This window comes from Fukomys damarensis, unplaced genomic scaffold, assembly GCF_012274545.1.
Source record: "Fukomys damarensis isolate Sample0158 unplaced genomic scaffold, DMR_v1.0_HiC HiC_scaffold_39, whole genome shotgun sequence".
Classification (NCBI taxonomy): domain Eukaryota; kingdom Metazoa; phylum Chordata; class Mammalia; order Rodentia; family Bathyergidae; genus Fukomys; species Fukomys damarensis.
The window spans coordinates 33450395-33467987 of NW_022900951.1; the positions used below are offsets into that span (position 1 = coordinate 33450395).

Below are 17593 nucleotides of genomic sequence, written 5' to 3' on the forward strand. Positions count from 1 at the left end.
TGACCCTCTCATTAGATGACGATTCCAAATTATTGTGCATCGGTGTGTTTCTGACCACACATGTGTTTGCACTTATCTCACTCTGAGAACCTAAAGAACCCTGAAGTGGATACATGAAGCTTGAAAATCCTTCCCTGCTTTTGCTTCTTGAGCTCCAGATGTTTATTTACCAATCACTGGGAACATGAATTATGCAATGTGGATGAATGAATTTCTTTACTAGGAAATACCCAATTGCTTAAGTCTTTCAATCATTTTACATACCTCGCTTACTCCTACCATTATCTTAAGCCAGATTCCCCCACAAAAAGTTCCCCCAATGGGGATTCATATAGGGCTTATTTACTTCTAAGGGAGACCTATTAGGGGACTGGGGGAATAGGATAGAGAAAGGGGTGACTTCTAATAAGGAGGCCGTTTACAGTGACCAAGCTTGCTTGTTTCCCTAGGACTGAAGAATTTCTGGAGACAAAGGGGCTTCTGGTGCTAAAATTGAGGAAATCCTAGCAAACCCAAGTGATTTGGTCCCCCTAGTGCCATGTCTGACTCAGACCCATAGAAAGTAGCTTCCCACAGGTGAGCCCCGGAGTGGAAGTTATGCCTCAGAGTTGTCCAACCTAGGGTGAGGATGGTAGGCTTTCATCCTTCTGAACCAGTCATTCATCAAAGGCATCAGGGAAGGTGGAGTGCTAAGTTCTTTGGCACTTTTGGCAGGAAAAGTAACCTGGGGGCCAGAGGGTTGTCTTCTGAACAGCAGCAAGTACTAGGTATTGAAAACATACTTCATTTGCGGGAGAGAGAAAAAGCTTTAGAAAAGGATCCTCTGAGGGCATCTGGGTAGGGCACCAGCGTTATCTGCTGCAACCTGCAAAACAAAATAAGACAATACTAAGTATTTTTCCATAGTGCTCTTGCCTAACCACTTTGGGGTTAATTCATTCTTCTCTCAATTTCCTAGGGTGGCCATGACAAATTACCACAGACTGGGTGGCATAAAACAACAGAAATCTATTGTCTCAAAGTTTTGGAGACTAAAAGTCTGAAGGTGTTGGCAGGGCCACATTTTGTCTGTTACTTGATTTATGGCTGCATCACTCCAATCTCTGCTTCCATTATCTTCCCTCTGTGTCCATGTGTGTCTCTCTGTACAAGTATCTCTCTTATGAGGATGCACGTGATACTGAGAATAGGCCCACCCTAATCCAGAGGACCTCATCTTAACCAATTATATCTGCAAAGACCCCATTTCTAAACAAGGTCTCATTCTGGGGTTCTGAGTGGACATGAATTTTTTTTTCTTCTTTCTTTTCTTCCTTCCTTCTTTTTTCTTCCCCTTCCCTTTCCTTTCCTCCCCTCCCCTCCCCCCTCTTTCTTTCCTTTCTTTCTTTCACCCCCCACTCTCTTTCTTTCTTTTCTTTCTGTGGTGCTGAAGATGGAGCTCAGGGCCTCACATATGCTAGGCAAATACTCCACTACCGAACTGAACTCCTAGGCCTAAAGTGTGACATTTTGAGGATAGTATTCAACAAAGTGTACCTGCCATAGAAGAAATGGTAGACATATGAAATAGCATGTACTGGGAGCCCTATTACAACAAATTTTATTGACACAGAGTAATGGCCCTCAAAATAGGCAATTCTCCTCTTCAACTGAATATGAGCTGAAATAACAGGTCAGATGTGACATGTGATTACAGTGGCTTTTCTTCCTTTTCTGAGAAAAGATAAGCACATTCTCACTACAAATCTAGTTTGAACAAAGGCCCTGGATTAATGCAAACTATCGTTGCATTTGTTTTCAACAGATAAAATATATATTAACAACAATTGTTCTCTGCTATAAGGTGCTTTTGGAAAGGCTTTATTCTGTTGAAGAAATATATAGTTTAAACATTTTATTGCACGTCAAATACGTGTTATTAACATCAAAGGAAAAAATTCCAGTGCGGGGTAATTTTAGTATTGTTCTTATGCAGAAACTCATTTACATGTAAAGAGTACCAAAACCCAGTTAAATCTTGGTAGGAGTAAGAGTTTAAAAAATCCTGTGGAAAGTATATGTAAAAGTCAATCCATCAATTTTTAAATCTTCAGTTGTTAGCAGACCTATTTCTTTTCAAGATAAAACTAAGGAATTTATTGGAAATTTAAGAAACACTGAAAAGTTTCCAAGACTATAACTAATCCATTTCTCCATTTTCAGCCTAGAATAATAACTTACAAGTTCAAGAAAAAATAATTTTTTCTGTGATTGTCAAATTGCTCCATAAACTATCAGAAGTAACGGTTTTAACATTGTTCTAAGTGAATATTGTAACAAAACTGGGTTTGTTAACCACTCTGTTCATCTGGTTTCAAGATGTACGGAAGGCCAAGGAGTGATTTAGTATAGAAAGCTGAGATGTGCCTAAAGAATTCCTCTCTGTATTCTAAATCATGGCGCAGTGCATGCAAGGTTGGGTGATTTTCTAATTTCCAAGCCTCTCTCATGGTTCTCTAGGTACTTATCGATTCCTTCTCAAAGAGTGATTATGCTTAGGGAGTATAAAGCCTGCTTTCTAAAGGGAAAGCTAAATTTTCAAGGCAGGAGGCATATGGGGCAATATCCCAGTCTCTTCATTTATATTTACCAATATGACTGTTCACAACATCAGTTACTAAATTAGCAAGACTTTGTTAGTAAAATTTCCCCAGGCCCCTACAAAGAAGGCTCTTAGCCTTCAGGGTCATTTGAGAGTGGTAAAACTGTTTAAAAAATCTGCAGCCATCATCATCAACACCTGAGTAGTTTTTCTCCAGAATTTCGTAATGGGAGAACTATGATACCCAATCATGTATAAGTAAGTGCAAGGACAAATGGATAAACCTTGGAAGTGTCTATCACAGGTTGGGTTTCCTGGTTGGCAGAATTTGAGCTTTATTGTGGTGTGACTTTGAAATAAAAAACTGTGGGAAAAAAATGAAGGAAGCAGGAGTGGGTAGAGAGAGAAGCTGAGCTACTGTGCAGAAGCAACACCAGTCTTGGCTGACATTATGGAATACTCTGGGTTTGAGATGGCCATGTGGAGCTGCCCAGAGTGGGCCGAAGGGGGTCAGGTTTTCACAGCCTCTTGTCAATCACTCATTGACTGTGGGGCCTCAGAAGGGTGTTTGACCTTGAGTGAAGCAGTTCTCTGCAACAGAGGCAATGCCCAAAGGGGTCTGACAGCTGAAGGCCATCTTCTGGCAGACCCCAGCAGCTAGAGGGAATACGTCCTTCATTCATGATTATTCATAAAGGGGGATCTACAGGACATGTTACAGCATTTACCACAGTGCCCCACTGAAAATTTATAAAAACTAATGCGTAACAAATGCTAAGAATTTGAGAAAATAAGAAGGGTAGAGGAAGGTGAGCATAATTATGATGTCTGAACTGACAAGATTTCCATATGGAGGGTCTGGAGGTGAGGCTGGGCTGGAGGGTTGAGGCGCTGACACCTTCTGATGCAGATACCCAAGAGGGGACAAAGAGGAAGGTGTTCAAGGGTGAAAGGCTGTGATGGCAGGAAAGGGCAAGATGTGTTCAGCAGTGACAAGAAGACAGGCTTTCCTGTAGCAAGATGTTGAGAAGAATTAAAAGAGACAGAAGGAGGGGATATAGGCAGGGAGTCTTGATGCTATTAACTTTGACTTAGAAACAAGTCGTAAACATGGAAGGTGTCAAAGAAAACAATTCTTGCTATTTGGTATAGAATAGATTGGAGAGTGAGGAGAGGTTGCTCATGAAGGCCTGGAATAGCTGGGCTAGTTTCAGCTACCCCAAAATATCCCCTCACCCACACCTAGGATTAAGATGAGAAGCAAGGCACCTAGAATGCAAAATGTGTGCTTGTAGGACCCCAAGACTGAGTGCCTCCTTAAACTTTATGCCCTAGGCACCTTTTCACCTCCCCAGACCATTCTGAACAAATACTTAATCTTAGTACAAACAGTATACTATTGTGTGAATGGCATTTCAAAGCAGGCACCCTGCAAAAGAATAAACTGTATATGAGGTGCCTGTTAGAATTTATCTGGGTGGTAAAGGAGATTTTTTTTTTTTCTGAGGAGGGGTCATTCAAACTGAGATCCTGAAACATTATCTACATGGAAAAGCATTCCAGACAAAACAGATAAAAGCATTCCAGACAAAAACAGTATTTGGAAAGGCTCAGACAAAAATGCATTAGACTGCACAATTATATATAATTCTAAATTATTAGGGGAACAAGAAGAGCTTTCAAGAGCTAGAAAACACCACACTCTGTATTTATCACTAAAGAGGCCAGAGATAACCAAAGAAAGATGGGGCAATTAGTTGTCTTTTTGAAATTCCAGAAGGTACTATGAAAGTTTGAAATTCTAGATATAAAAATTGTATTGCACTTAACATAGTTGGGTTACCTTTAAATAAAAGGAAGGAGAGAGTGACTCTTCTTGAAAATAAATAGTGCATGTTTAAGAAAATATCTATAATACAATGACCCAAATAACTATTGAATTCTTTCTTTTGCAGGGTTATGAGCCGGATCCTAGTGTAACCAAGTTGGCTGAGCAGTATGCCAAAGAGGTATGCTCCTTATATGTGACACTATAATTGCCTTTCTCTGCCCCATGAAGTCGTTTAACCAGCATGCTTGTTATGCTAGAATTGCACCAAGCTGTCACTGATGAATGATCCATTGGAAGCAGCACAAGGAGCTAACGTATTAATTACAGACACTTGGATAAGCATGGGACAAGAAGAGGAGAAGAAAATGCGGCTCAAGGCTTTCCAAGGTTACCAGATTACAATGAAGGTACAAATTGCTTCCTCTCTGAAGGCTCATTAATTCCATTCATAAAGGCTAGAACCATCTAATCACTTATTCACTATGGGAGAGCAAACTGTTCTTTCATTGCTCTAAAAGATCTGTTGTAACCCCAGGAGTTTCTTTCCTTCTAAAGATTACCTGTGTCCTTTTGGAAAGACACTTTTGTGCTGGACAAAGGAATTTAAAATCCAGACAGCAGAGAGAATCACTCTTTCCCCTCTTATAGCCGTAGAGGTATTAGAGTGCTTTTCTCTGTGTATGTTTGTAGACATTGGGTTACCTCTAATTCATGTGCATTCTTCTGATTTCTCCCCTACAACTGGCCTCATGGCTATGCTCTGAAGGCTAGTCTTCGCTTATATTTTCAAAGGACCCCTCCAGCCAATTTAGTTTTGCCAACTTCTTCCAGGGTATCCCAAAGGATTCTCATTCAATCTGAAGCCTTCTGATAAATCAGGAGCAATTTGCCTCAATCTTGAGCAGGCATTAGAATCAATTGGAAGAGGTTTTAACACAGAGCTGGTTTTCCCCCTCCGCCTGCCGGGGGTTCTGGTGAAGTCTAATTCTCAGTGATCCCTGAGAATTTGTATTTCTACTTAGTTCCCAGGCAGTGCAGTGCTCCTGCTCCCAGGCCACACTTTGAGAACCACTGTCCTGGAAGAATGCCCTAAAAGTCAGGCACATACTGGGGTTTTGTCAGCAAAATAATCTGCTTTGGTGGAGAAAGTGATTAAGCACAACAGATATTTTACTAATAAAGTAATGCATATATACAAGTTCCTTGTTATTATATTTCAAATACAATGAAAGTTTGAAAAACAAAAAGAGTGAAAATGTTGCTCCTACCCTCTTACCCATGACTATTCCCAGCAGTAGGTACCGTTTAAACAATTTGATATGACTGTTTGCAGACCTCTTCTGTCCATTTATATATGCATGACCATGCACACACAACTGCTGATTTTTCATAAATGGCATTTTATAGACCTATTATTCTGACTTTTAAAATTTAACAAATCTTAGATTTCCTTGTCCATTCATTTAGATATTTTTCTTTCTCTTTTTTTGGTACCAGAGATCGAACTTGGGTCCTTGTGCTTGTGAGGCAGGCAGTGGAACTACATCCCTGGCCCCTCATTTAAATATTTTTCTCCAAAGTAATATAGACCACAATATACCTATATATAAAGTTTCTATAAATTAAACTATTTCCAAATATTTCATTTGCAAACAATGTGGCAACGAACACTGCACACATGTATTTCTTTGTGTATTACTGGAGAATAAATCCCTAAAGGAAAAATTTGGGGGCGATGTGTTACATACTTTTTAAAATATTGGAGATGCTGCTAAATTGACTGTCAAAAAGAATTAACAATTTATACTCCCACAGCTCACTATTATACACATTTCTCTACAGATTTTCTAGTCTTAGTTGTTGTTTATATCTTTGAATTTTGTAAATCTAAAGAAAAATATCATCTTGTGTTTTTTAAAATTTGCATTCTCCTGGTTACTAATGAAGGTAAGCATCTTTTCATGTTTATTGGCCACTTTCATTTCTTTTTCTAAAAATTGTAATCACTCCTTTGATCATTTTTTTTCTTTCCTTTTCATCCTTGAGAGCTCTTTGTATATTATGGCTTTTCCTTTATATGTTGCAAATGTTTTCATGAGCTATTTAAAATTATCTATGATCTACCTTATACTTACCTTGATTAATATTAGGAGTTTTTCTGGTGCTAGACTCAGAACATTCTGAGTAATCAGTGAAATGGCTCAAAGAACAGCCATTTTACTGATATATGACATCTATAAATGTTACTCCTTTTCATGTCATTTTGCTAGTATTTTAGAGACTCAGAATGTTCTGAACTTAGAGCTAGGGCAGAGGAAAAACAAAATTTTAGTACAAAGGCAGTAATTTTGAGGTAACAAAGTATGAAGAAATGTCATTAGGAATCTATAAGTGAACAATGGAAATAGATGGGAAAATGTAACTTTCTGGAATTAACTTTTAGAGAAAATTGAGAGTTAGTACATTTGCATTAAGACTGAAATACCTGGAAAATAGTGCTCATAATGCTGTTTAATGCACTCCTAACTTGGTGCTTCTTCAAAATTGTCTTAATTAGTGACAGAGTATGTTTCAAGTGCTAAAAATCATAATTTGGAGAGAAGTTCAAAATATAATACTATCATATCAGAGCAACTTTTATATATTTGAGTGTGATTGATGACTTTTGCTATCAACCACATATGACATTAGGATAGCTATTTATTGAAAAGTCCAATATCCCACTACTAGACAGACTATCAGAAAACTAAGTTAGTGATTTAATGTGGAATGACAATTTCTCAAATAAAGATTTTGCTGTACAATTCCATAAACTGAAATAATTATATATACTTACCCTTAGTGCCTTGAGCTAAAAATTTTACTCTGCCCATTTGTTTCTCCCTTTGCATTGCTTTCTGACCCCAGGCCATGTGTTTTTAAATGTTGAAGGAGACAAAATGACTGCTGCATACAGTAGTGTAAGCATGGTCTTATCCCCATCTCTTTAGACTGCTAAGGTGGCTGCCTCTGACTGGACATTTTTACACTGCTTGCCCCGAAAAGCAGAAGAAGTGAATGATGAGGTGTTTTATTCTCCACGATCACTAGTGTTCCCAGAGGCAGAAAACAGAAAGTGGACAATCATGGTAAGCAAGAAATAGGGAACAGAGGGATAAGGAATTCTCTGTGTGGTTCCAACTTGGTCATTTGTGCTTTTTGCAAAATAATAAGAAACTAACTAAATTACTCACTCATGTAGCACTTATTTTTTCCAGAAAATTCAAAATAGATCATTAATCTTCATTAACATTTATAGTGTTTTAATGGAGTAAAATTGATCCCCTCCCAACTAAACCAACTTTAATAAAAATTCTTACATTCTTTGATCACTCTTAACAACAGCCACCCTTATTTGTCAACAAGAATAAGTTGTATTATTCTTATTTGAGACTATCTTTGCATGACTGGAAGCCCCTATTTACTAAGTTCAGTTCATTTCAGTGGCCACACATTGAGCATCTACTCTGTGCCTGGACCTCCGCCAAGCATTGGAGATTTTTTTTTCCCTCATGGAGTTTATTGGTACATTCTACATATACAGTACAGTTACATTCATTATTGGGATCTTGTAACTTTACATGACAGGTGGTCTTGGTTCTCATTTTTTCCCCTTGTCTCTGCCCTCCCTTCACTCCCTCCTCCCCTCCCCATTTACAAACATTTTATTTCCATTTTTTCATTTTCTCATATTTTTATCTTTTCCCTTATTACCTTTCCCCTACCCTTCCCACTTTCCCTACACCTTTAGCATTGGAGATTTTTTTTGTTTGCTTTTTTTTGTTTTTTTGAGACAGGGTCTCACTATGTTGTTGAGACTGACCTGGAACTCACTATGTAGCCCAGGCTGGTCATGAACTCACAGCGATCCTCCTGCCTCAGCCTCCCGAGTGCTGGGATTACAGGCGTGAGCCACCATGCCTGGCTGGAGAATTTTTAAAAGAAGAAAAAGAGCCAAGTATTGTGCCACATGCCTATAATTCCAGAACTCTGGAAGGCTGGTGCAGGAGGACAAGTTAGAGCTCCATCTCAAAATAAAAATTAATTAAGCCGGGCATGGTGGTGCATGGGAGAGTGAAAACCTTGTTTCTAAAGTGAACAAAGACTTTAAATCAAAAGTATATATACTGAGCTGGGCACGGTGGTGCACGCCTGTCATCCCAGCACTCGAGAGGCTGAAGCAGGAGGATCTCTGTGAGTTTGAGACTAGCTTGGGCTACATAGTGAGTTCCAGGTCAGTCTCAACTACATAATGAGACCCTGTCTCAAAAAAACAACAAAAAAAAAGTATATATACTCTTCCAACCCTTGATTTCCAGCAGTGCTGTTCAGAGGACTCTAGGAATCACATAATTTTTTTCTGTAGCACTTGGTCTTTGGATCCTCTTGTTTAAAAACAGAAATAAAACCATCTTCTCACCACAAATCTTGCTTTTGTAATTTTCCATGATTAAGAAGGAAGTAGGACTCTTAAAAAATAAGGTAGATTTTTTTTCTTTTGCCTACACATTTTACTGTAAACCTAAATTAGCCTTAAGGAACTCTGCAAAAAACAAAAGCAAGACAAAACAACCGCTGATATTTTTTTCAAAGTACCACTGCATGGATTACCTGTAAGTAAATAACATCATTGCCAATGTAATTCATAGTACAGTATTTATAGTCTTTTGCTGCTCTCCAAGCTAGGTTAAGATAAAATGGAATTAAATTTGAATTCCAGGTAAACAATGAATAATTTTAATATAAATATGTCCAATGTAATATTTAGAACACAGTTACATAAAAAAACATTTTGTTGTTTATCTGACATCCTTATTTAACTGTCTATATTTATTTATTTAACTAAATCAGGATCCTACCTCAAGCTGACTTTCTAAATTTTTTGTTTGAAGTGAGACTAACATATCCAGTGAGTATGAACAACAAAGCAAAACCAGAAATGTGGTCCTGATAATCCATAAAAAAAGCTTAAAATATTTTTATTTAGTAGATGTTCTCATCCCAGAATTTGGCCTCTCTAGTTCCTTCTTGTTGTTGAGACCTCACCTTAAATGTCAGTCATTTAACAAGGTCTTCCCAGGTTGCCCACTTTCAAGTGATTCTCTAGCTTCCTTTATCCCTTGTGAATCTTTATTTTCTCAAGGCACTACCTGGAATTTTTTACTTGTTTTTTTGTCATCTGTTCTCCCAACTAAAATAAAAAAAAAAGAATCTTCATTAGAACAATGATGTAGTCCATAATGTTCTGCGTTATATCTAAAAGAGTACCCAGCACATGTCCTAAATATGTGTTCAATACATTTTTGTAGCCTAAAAGCAAAGATGTTGCTTTTAGAACATAAACTTTGGAAATCAGGTTAAAACTCTGGCTAGCTCTGTGATTTTGGCCAAATACCCTAATTTCATTATATTTATTTTGTTGGTTTTTTTTTTTTTTTTTTTTTTTTTTTCAGGGTCTCACTAATTTTTGAGACAGGGTCTCACTATGTAGTTGAGACTGCCCTGGAACTCACTGCGTAGCCCAGGCTGGTCTCGAACTCACAGCGATCCTCCTGCCTCAGCCTCCCAAGTGCTGGGATTACAGGCGTGTGCCACCAAGCCCGGCTTCATTATGTTTATTCATAAGAAAAGCAAGGATAAAACAGGAACAACTTCATAAGGTTGGGAGGATTTGATGATGTAAAAGTCATCTGATCATAGTGATCAGATTCTAGGGACAGGCAGGGAAGATCCACCTCTTACCATCACCACTCAGGAAAATTCCTAAACTTCAGTTTCTTCATCTGTATTTTATTTCTCTTAACACTTCCTACACTAGGAAATGATATTAAAGGCATGGTGCACAAAAAACACACAGCATAGGCCTGGCATATTATAACTGTTTCATAAAGACATTTCATGAATGCCTATGAAACATAAGCCGCCTTCTTGTGGAGACTGAATATACCTGTACACCATGGTTGAAGTAGAAGAGCAAGTATTTGAGAGGTAGTAAAACTATCTCTTAGGAGTGAAGTCAGAGAAATTTGGTTCCAGCCCATGTATGTAAAATGTATTGTTTCAAGGGTAGATCTCCTCATCTATACATGATAATGACCAAGCAACCTCAAAAGGTTATAGGATTAGATGAGGTAGTACATTTCTCTCTAACTCACCAAAGTACTTGGAAGAGCACCTGGCAAATATTTCTTGACTAACACATGATAAGGCATCTGATATCTAATTAGTACTCAATATATGTTCAACATTTCTATTGGTAAAACTATTACTATTGCCACTACTTTGGAGGTTGGGAAGAATAAAAAGCAAAGTTACTATCTGTGACTGACAGTCCAAGAGGAAGCTATACTGTTGGCTATAAGTTCGTGCTCTTTCAAGAGGGCAGAAATTCAGGTAGCAGATATTCCTCAGCACAAATGGTTTACTTTTGTTGCTGTACATCTGATGTATTCTAAATTTCTCCATGTTGCAAGTGACCAGACCACTGTATAAACCTGAAGAACTAGGGTAGGAGGGATCATATGCCTTTCAAGGCAGCCAACACCTGAGTTTTAACATATGACTAGAAAATCAAATCATGGCAATCACTGTACCATCATATTTCACCTCTCTAACCCACTAGTTCTGGAATCAGACCTAAGTAAGCCTGGTCTTTGTGCATCTCTTTAGATCTGCCTGATCCCTCAGGTCTTTCCTTTATCCGAATAAAACTAAACATTAGTTCAGAACTGTCCCCTTATAATTTGCTTGGGAAATTTATGTACATATAATAATAATAATTATTATTATTATTGGTACTGGGGATCAAATTCAGGATTATGCATTTGTAAGGCAGGCAGCGGCACAAATGAGCTAAGTCCCCAGCCCTGGAGAAACATTCTCACTGTAGGTCACCAAAACTGAAGCCTAGCTCCCCTCCTCTAGGTCCCAAAGCAAATTGTTGCTGATGCTTATTCATTTCTTTCATTCTCTTTTTTTGTTCTGTCATCTCAGGCTGTCATGGTGTCCCTGCTGACAGATTACTCACCTGAACTCCAGAAGCCAAAGTTTTGATGTTATGATACGTGGCAAGAGGAAAACAGTGTTCTCCGGGAACAGAATGAGTCAGTTTATATGGGAGGAACAAGAGAATCTAGGCAGAAACAAATCCCTAATACATGGTGTGGGTGAACTGTACGATACTGCTTTGTCATTGTGAGATCATCCTGAAGCCCTTAAGTGCTAAGGACCTGTAATACATTGCTTGACTTGGTTTAAATTCTGTCTCTGTCTCTAATTCACAATTTGTGAATCACATTTGGGTGTCACATTCATTATCATATGCATTTGCTTCAACTAGACATCAAATACTGTGTTCATAGTGTATAATATCTAAGTCATTAACTGTAATCTGTGCTTATTGCCTTAAAAATGATCACCTATACTAATTTATGAGTAAACATTTACCAGGCAGTCAGAACTGGTCTATTTTCGTGTTCCCCAGGACAAACAAGGAAGCCAAATGATATATTTTGTAGATGTACAGTTTTCAGGCCAATGACGAAGTCTTAGCAAACAGCTATCACTGAAACCCAAATAGAATTTTTTACTATCACTTGTGGAAAGAGAAAGAGTCCTTCAAGTGTATGCATATCTTCTCTGTAATGAGCACTTAATGTTGCACATGCAGCAAAGCTTTTGTTAGCAAGTGTACCTCGGACATCTAGCTAGGAAAGTAAGATCTGTTAGAGAATAACATTTCCTAGGTTCATTTTCTGAGTAGGATCAATTTAATTTTTTCACACCTGTTCTTATGCATTTACTCATACTACACACTAGATATTTCCATAAATCTACTACTTTTCACATTTTTTCAGTCTTTTTCTGCCATTTTGTCTTAGGTATAACTAAAATTTGCACTCTCAAATTCTTACAGTGCAATTAAAATTAGATTTCTCTTGTAGGTAACCACAATTTGTATTGTTGAATTATTATGATATAATTTTATTTATTTTTTTCCTCATTGAGTTTATTGGTACATTTTAGGTATACAGTACAGTTACGTTCATTATTGGGATCTTGTACCTCTACATGACAGGTCTTGGTTCTCACTTTTTCCCTTTGTCCCTGCCCTCCCTTCACCCCCTTCTCTCTTCCCCATTTACAAACACTTTATTTCCATTTTTTCATTTTCTCATATTTTTTCTTTTCCCTTATTACATTTCCCCTACCCTTCCCACTTTCTCTACTCCTTTAGCCCTTTTCTTCCTATTTCACACTCTTAATTATCCCATTAGGATCTTGTGTACCATTATAGTTTTTCACACCAGAGAAACTATTCGGTATTTACACATGTGTGACTTATTTATTTCACTTTGGCGTATATCCTCAATATGTATCTATTTTCCTACGAATGAATCTAATTTCTCATTCTTTATATGATATAATTTTAAATGTTAAAGGAAGAACCTTTTAAAAATAGTACAGTTTACAGACAGCAAAATAATGTCATTTCCTTTATATTCTACCTTTACTAGTAGAACATTTCCACCTGGTTGACTGACATTCTCCCAAAGACAACGATGACTTAAATGAGTAAGCATGATATGAACTACAAATTACATTTGCAGTGAAGATGCAATAAAGCATGTTCTGGGGGAGGACTCATGATATTACAGAAAAGATCAATTTTTTCCAGGAAATGTCAAAGGTGATTTTCACATCTGTGGTAATTTATTGGAAGCACTTAAGAAAGAGAGTGTAGTCGAGTGGAATATCTTCTTTGAGCAGAGTATAGGAATGATTTAACCAGAGGGTTCCATGTGGATTGTGGTGCCTTGTCTCCAAACTGCCTTCATAGACAGGACCAAATGTTTTCACATGATCATGAGCTCTCATAGCTTCTCCTGGATGTTCTTTGAATCAAAGGAATGATATATTTTTCTTCCTTGAATCAGAAAGAATCTATAATGATTTTCTTGCCAAATGGTAGTTATTTCTTCCTAAGAAAGCCCCAAAGCTTTCTTTTCTTTTCTTTTCTTTTCTTTTCTTTTCTTTTCTTTTCTTTTCTTTTTTGTTTTTTGTTTTTTGAGACAGGGTCTCACTATGTAGTTGAGACTGACCTGGAACTCACTATATAGCCCAGGCTGGTCTCGAACTCACAGTGATCCTCCTGCCTCAGCTTCCCAAGTGCTGGGATTACCGGCATGCATCACCACACCTGGCTATTTATTTATTTATTTTGGTACCGGGGATCGAACTCGGGTCCTTGAGCTTGTGAGGCAGGCAGTGGAACCACTGAGCTAAATCTCCGGCCCTGCTTTCTTTTTTATTTAAATAAAAATCAATATCCTTCTCAAACCAACCCAAAAGGACTTTACTTGCTTTTAAAATTTTTAACTATTTGTGGTGTCCTATCCTTCCTCTAAAGAAGATGTTATTTATATGACTAGGGGAAGAAAGCAGCAAAGGAAAGTTTGGCTTTAATTTTTGCAAAGCTATTTTTATCAAGTCTTTCTTCTTGCACTGTCTTCCCTCATTTCTTATGTAACTACTGCAATCCCGAGATTAACAAAAACTAGCCATGACCCTTTAGTCCTCGGGGTATATATGAAATTCTATCCATTTAATTAATATGACGGGCCCAATAATTCTTTTCTTCCAGGCTTTTTCCTCTGTAACATTGGGAATAGAAACCACAGGTGCTTACACTAATGATTTCAGTGTTAAGGAAGACTTTTCATTGGTTTTCATTTTTTTGGTGATTAATTTCCAGGTACTTTAGAAAAATAATTCAACGTCAGATGTTTCTACTATACATTGTACTAATTATTTGGCTGTTGTAAACTCCCTGGGTAGGAAGATAGGCACAGAGGATCAGGGTGGCAATACCAAGTTAGACTTCCTATGCAATAACCCTAGAACCTCAGTTGAAATGGCAAGGGCCCCTTGGTCCACTGCCAAAGTTGCAGGACAAGTCTTCTCATGACATAAAAATGAGTGAAGTATATAAATGGAGAGGGTATCTAGAACACATCCTTTTGGTCTTTTGGTCTTGGAAGCTCATCAGTATCTTATCTGGAAGTAGTAGAGGCATACTTTGTGACACAGTACCACTCAGCAGTTTGGGATATCTATGCCTTTTGACAAATAAGAAGGGTCATACCGCATAGTGGGAGACTAGTCAAGTCCGAGTGACCAAGCTTTGACAACTAGGAATACACCATACTGCCATGCAAGTTGTGTCTTGTGTCAGGCCTGATCTGGCCATGACATGGTTAATGAATATGTTGTTTAATTCCATGCTACAGTTTAGCAGATACAAAAACCCACAGCCCTCAGCATGACACACCTCTCCCCCAAACCAGATTCAGGCTGTGCTGTCTCCTAGAAGATAGAACACAGAAAGGGATATTATAGAAAGGAGATAAGACTGCAGAGTACAGGACAGCATCTTCCTGGAGCTTAGTGACCTGATAACATCAATGCATCTGCTTTCACTGTTGCATGGACCTCGGCCACAAATAATTGCTCCAAACCCTGTATGTGACAGATGTGCCAGACCCCTCTCCTAATCCCCTACGAGGCTCCCTGCCTGTGTTTTGTCACTGATGGGCCTCTCGCCGTCAGTCCGCCTCCACCCAGGTAAATAAATTCTGTGCCTTAGCCTGCTTAGGTGGTCTCTCTTTCGCTGTTTGGCACATCCTGTACAACAGAAACAGTTGATATGTGATTAAAGTTTAAACATGCTCTGCACTGCACTTCAGTTAGCAAGTCTTGTGTCTTCCACTAGGCTTTCCAGCCAGGAGGAAGGAGTGCCTTTTGCTGTAACTTGTTTACTCAGAGGGGACACTTTTCCAGCATTTCATAAGCCTGAATGAGTGCTTTGTTTTAATTCACATAAAGGACCAATATCTACTAGGGAACCTTGCCATCAACAGTTTACATCACGAATTTTTCAATATTACCTTGTTATTGAGGCTAGTAGGTCATATAGAGACAATTCCGTGATGATTGTGATGTCTTATCTAAGTTTCTGGCAGATTCCTTAAGTCCTAATATAGAATGATGTTGTCTGTCCATCTTTGTGTGGCAAATACCTGACATGGATTATTATTATTGCCAAATGAACCATTGCCAATACTCTGGGAGACCGAGGCAGGAGAATCTCAAGTTTGAGCTCAGCCTGGGCAACATAGTGACTGAGACTCTGTCTCAAAATACAAATTTTTAAAAATGGTCTGGAAATGTAGCTCAGTGCAAAGGCCCTAGGTTCAATTTCCAGTACTGCAAAAAAAAAAGGCGGGGGAAAAAAAGACAAGATTAAAAAAAAAGAAAAACAGAAAGAAAAGAACACTATGATCAAATCAAATGGAAGTGAATTCCTGGTCATGGGCTAAAATGGTAAAACTTTTCTGTCAACAACTGACTTATGTTAACAACATGAGACCTAGTTTCTATTCAGTGTTGTGAAACTTATCCATCCCCAGAGGAAATGTGAGCACAACTACCTTCCAGAACAAAATCATTAGCCAAATGAATTTTAAAACTGGAACAGAGTTTAAAAATAATCCAATCAATCCCTTTATTTTTAAAAAGAAAAAGAGCAAAAAATAATGTTCCTAAAATAGAAATATATTCAATTGAGCAGGATCATTCATGGGTTTGATACTCCTCTGCCAACTATCTGGGATCCGACAAATATAGCTGCTCGATTTGATTTACCCATGGGCTGGGTGGGAAATGGGAAGCTGGCCGGTCAAAGAGTATGATTCTGTGAGGCCAGGGATTAGAGATGAGAGTTCACACCTGAGACAAGGATGGAATTGCTATCCAGAAGCATGAACAGAGAACCCAAGCATCTATGTGGTAAATATTTGTGGTGTCCTATCCAGATCCCTTTTACCTGGGTTTACCAATTCCCCACCTCCTGTAAGTGTTACCTGTTAATGCTTCTCAGCTGCCCCTTTCTCAGAAGTGCTGCTCTTCAGCTCTGAGAGACCTACTCTTACCCCAGGAGGCTGAACGAATCCCCACTCTGCCATCAGCAGCCTGCCGTCAATGAGTGACCACAATAGGGATACAAAAATTTGGCTCCCTTCCCTTCGGGGAGGATATGCTCTGTAGCTCCCCATGAGTGGGATCAGGCTGAAGTTAGTATCCATTTGAGACCACATCCTTGCTTAGCTTCCCGCTTGCTACTCTAACGTGCTTCCCTTCTGAGAATGATTTCGCAATAAATCGTATACATTGGAATCACTTTCAGGCTCTGTTTCTGAAGAATCTGATCTAAGATGACACATAAATTAGATTTGGGAAGAGTCTGTACTATTCCTTAAGACATCAAAGAAGAGGCAGAGAAGTCAGGGGCTGTTAAAACAAATATGGAAGAGCTTGTGCTTAGCAATAAACACTTTTTCTGGTTACTAGGATCAGCCTTTTGTAGAAGGTGGCAGAATATTAGAAATAACAAATATTTTTGTGTCACATGGTCAACTTTATTGCAAGGAGTTTATTACCTGCATGGAATAAGAATGAAACCAATTTACTTTCCCCATAGAAGAGTTCTGCGTTATTATAAATAGTTCTGATTTATTTTTGCAATACTTCAGCACCCTTATAGATGGGCAGCCCCAGGAACTGCTGAATTGGTCTATGCCCTTTGTCCTGGCTTTGTGAGACTGTTGGCACACTTCAGTGGTTCTCCAACTTCAAGATGCCGCAGCACCCTCTGGAAGGCTTGGAAACATGATACCGAACTCTACCCTCAAGCTTCTGATTCATCAGATTAGCAGTGCGGCCTGAGAATCTGCATTTATAACAATTTCCTAGGATGCTGATGCTGCTGGTCCAGGGGCAACACTTTGAAAAGCATTGGCCTGAGGCAAATCTGGAGACTGATATGAGGTGTTTTCATCCCCACAACCATAAAATTCCACTAAAGTACTTGGGACAACTCAGACATTCTGACTACTGTTTTGTCTTTGGAGTCCCTGGGATCTGGGTTTCCTCCTTCTGCTATATAGCAGCTATCTAATCCTGCTCTCTCATCTGTAAGATGAGACTAACAATACCTATCTCATGGAGCTGTTTAAAGGAGACTATATATGTATATATCACATAGTATATATTATATATATTATGTAGTAGTACCTTGGTTTATG

General features: G+C 38.5%; 1 protein-coding gene across 1 annotated transcript in view; it reads left to right on the forward strand.

Annotated features, from left to right (window-relative positions):
- Otc (ornithine carbamoyltransferase) overlaps positions 1-11789 on the forward strand; it is a 66571-nt gene extending 54782 nt beyond the window's left edge. Inside the window, exons 7-10 of the mRNA XM_010636205.2 lie at positions 4537-4590; positions 4670-4819; positions 7403-7540; positions 11445-11789. Coding sequence (XP_010634507.1) covers positions 4537-4590; positions 4670-4819; positions 7403-7540; positions 11445-11504 — 402 coding nt within the window. The 3' untranslated portion in view covers positions 11505-11789. The remainder of the gene's footprint in view (positions 1-4536; positions 4591-4669; positions 4820-7402; positions 7541-11444) is intronic.
- The last annotated feature ends 5804 nt before the right edge of the window (positions 11790-17593 follow it).